General features: G+C 41.6%; 1 protein-coding gene across 1 annotated transcript in view; it reads left to right on the top strand.

The window, feature by feature from the left end:
* The window catches only part of LOC104288900 (sodium channel protein type 5 subunit alpha-like), a 175,031-nt gene that overhangs the window by 10,988 nt on the left and 160,859 nt on the right, over positions 1-3,184 (top strand). Inside the window, exon 4 of the mRNA XM_009887773.1 lies at positions 42-170. Coding sequence (XP_009886075.1) covers positions 42-170 — 129 coding nt within the window. The remainder of the gene's footprint in view (positions 1-41; positions 171-3,184) is intronic.

The following is a 3,184-nucleotide window of genomic DNA, read 5'->3' as shown; positions in this document are numbered from 1 at the left end:
TTGCTAATGCTCTTCCTTATCTTGGCCACTGTATTCTCCAGGTACACTTTCACTGGCATTTACACTTTTGAGTCATTGATAAAAATATTGGCAAGAGGATTTTGCATGACAGAATTCACCTTCCTTCGAGATCCATGGAACTGGCTGGATTTCAGTGTTATTGTTATGGCGTAAGTAGCACTCCTTTATATTTTTCAAGACAGTAGTATGCAATAGAACTTTTAAAAAAAATGTCTGGCTGTTCTCCTTTTTTCACTCAAATTGTACTGAAAATGAGAAAATGCTAAAGTCTATTAGGATGAAGTTTGTTTTCCGGAGTGGTTTCAGAGGAAGAAGTCAGAGGAATTCTCAATTCTGTTCTCTCAATTCACTAGACTATTTTGGAGAAATTATTTACTCGCTCTGTTCTCCACAAAGAAAGCTGTTTGTAAAACATCTGTAATAATACTCGCATCGAAAATGTAGTTTTGGGAAGCTTCAGACCTCTGAATAGAAAGAGTTAGAGGTGTGACTGAATACCCATGGATTTAAATCCCTATTTGTAATCTATCCCTCCATAACACCACCAAAACTGTTTGCACGTTCTTCACTTCACAAACCCTCTTCTCCCTGAAAGTAATTACTATTTTACTACTATAGGGAATGAATTTAAAAGCCTCTGAAACGTGGTATATATCTTGGGAATAGAAATTTGGCCCCCAACATGATATTCCCCTTCAGTTGTATACTTCTACCTAGATTATTAGAGTTCACTCAGGACATGTGGGGTTCTGGTGCTTTGAAGGAGGTGATGGATTTGTGGCATCTAGACAGCTAAAAATACACGGGGGTAGGGGAGCAGTCAGCCAACGCTCGCAGTGGACACAGGCTCAGCCCAAGCTCTGGCCAAAGGCAGATGCCTGACACTGTTGGTATCTCCAGCTGAGCTAGAAATCCAGATTTTCTTCATAGTCAAAGAGAGAAAAGCACGCAAAGAGAGCATGTCATCTTGAAGTGAAAGCTAGCGGAGATGCCCTGAAAGGCCCCATTTCAAATAGCAGATGGATTTAATCTAGTCTCTCTCTATTTTCTGCTTAATGATAGATATATTATGTTCTGGTTTTAGTTTAGTTATTGCTGCCTTCTTTAAACCTCATAGTTCACAGCCTTAGGTGAGATGCAAACCTCTTAGCACTGACATTTGAGCTGAACTCCTGGGCCCATGCCATTTGAATGGAACCAAAATTGGTAAAAAAATTTCAAACTTAGTTCAAACACCAGTAAGCGCCACTGAATTTGGTAGCAAAACTCTGATAGGCTGCAGGGGTCAGAACCAATATACTTAGTGGCATTTAGCAGAGGAACAGCCTGAAGATGTGTAACACTTATGTGGACTTTATTGGGAAGACTCCCATTTATTTTAGTAGGCTTTGGATCAAAGCCAGCCGTAGGCCGGATCCTGGTATCTGTTACTACATTCCTGTGGATTTGGCTGAACGGACATCTGGCCATCGTGATAAGCTTTAAAAAAAAAAACGAAAAACAACACTGCAACATAGATGAGGAGGAGCTTTTCGAGGTCAGCACACGTTAGGCACTTTTCTCAGCTAAACTTTTCCTCAAGCATTGCTAAGTGCAATTCTCCTGCAACATTTAGAGGCAGGACAGAACAACACCAAGTGTCACCAGCCTGCTGTCCTGTCCATCAGACAGCTGGTAAAAGGAGGGTATGATAAATTCATCTGTTTGTGAGTTGGGATGTGAGTTCATTTGCAGTTCTCTGAATTCAGAACAACATGGAGATCTTCCGTGCATGGGTTCTCCCTGTTCTACAAGGAAGGAGGGTTTTGACAGTGAGGTAGAAAGGAGAAGAGAAAAGGACAAGATGAACCACAGCTTGCAGCCTTGGCAATGCATCTGCTCCACCTCTTCCCTCAGCTTGAGTGGAGTTTGGGGCATCATCCACAGCTCTGCAGAACTCCTCTGGGAGCATCTCATTTACTGTCACTGAATCACGAGTCTGAACAGTCAGTGTGGGACAAGGTCTGGATATCCCTTAAATTCTGTCCACATTATCTCTGGGTGTTTGGGGCTTAGGGAGATGGAAAGATGTGAAGGTTTGCGCAGACCTTGAGGTGGACAGTTGCCCAAAGACCATTCATTCCCTGCAGCTAGGAACCAGGGTTTGGTTCCCAGAGGCTGTGGGCTTATACCTCTTTTTGCTGTTCTGATTCTTCTCGACTTGAATGGATGTTCAGTGGTCCTTCCCAAGGATTCATGAAAACTTCCTCAAGCCTTATTGAATTAGAGGCTTGGGTGTCTGTGCTTTCTTTCCTAACTACATTTCAGTTTTCTTTCCAAATGATATTTCACCTCTTAGTTGGAAGATTCCTAGAACAGGGAGGCCTGCAACTGCGAAAAATCAAGTTTCTCAACATCAAATTATAGCAATGGCCGCATTCTTCAGAATCAGCATCCATTCCTATTGTTCCTTGCTTTAAGGCATATTACACTAACATTTCTAGAATAGAAGAAAAAAATAAAAATGGAATTCTGGAATAGAAAAGAAATAGAAAAGTGTTTCCTTGAGCCCACAGGCAGCAGTGAGAGAGTTAAAAGTGACTGCAATATGATCTTCATTCGTGCAATGAAACTTCCTTCCCAAGTATGCAAGCAGCAGATAGTACAGAGCATTGGATAATGGACTCTATTCTGATACAATTTATCCTTCATTTAAATCCAATTTGCAAGTAATTTAAAGTAAGACTGATTATACAGGTAACTCTGATGTCTTTGCTTGTAGCTAGTGTAATGCTAGAGGTATTTCTGTATCTGGAAACAAAGGTGGCATGAGGGTTCAAAATGGGAAATCCTGAGGAGGGGCCATGAGATCTAGATGGACCAAGGGTTTTGAGCTCACAGAAAATCTTATTCTTTCAGTGGTGGGTGTTATAGTGGAATGACCATCACTTACTTTCAAGTTATTGCAAAATAACTTCTTACCTCCTCTTTTGGGCCAAACCAGCACAGATTGGTTGACAGAGAGAAGTTTTAAATAGCACACTAGAGAATAAGAGGTGCTACAGGTCTCCAGGGCTTTTCTGAAGTTCCTGTGCAAACAGACACAGGCATGGCTCCTGACCCTCTGTGGGGCCATGGATGGGTTCAGGAGAAATTATGAAACTGCCCCTGTTTAGATAACTCT

The sequence above is a fragment of the Charadrius vociferus genome, unplaced genomic scaffold (genome assembly GCF_000708025.1).
Source record: "Charadrius vociferus isolate BGI_N301 unplaced genomic scaffold, ASM70802v2 scaffold566, whole genome shotgun sequence".
NCBI classification, from domain to species: Eukaryota; Metazoa; Chordata; class Aves; order Charadriiformes; family Charadriidae; genus Charadrius; species Charadrius vociferus.
The sequence above is the reverse complement of the archived record's forward strand: the minus strand, read 5'-3'. Positions and strand labels throughout refer to the sequence as shown.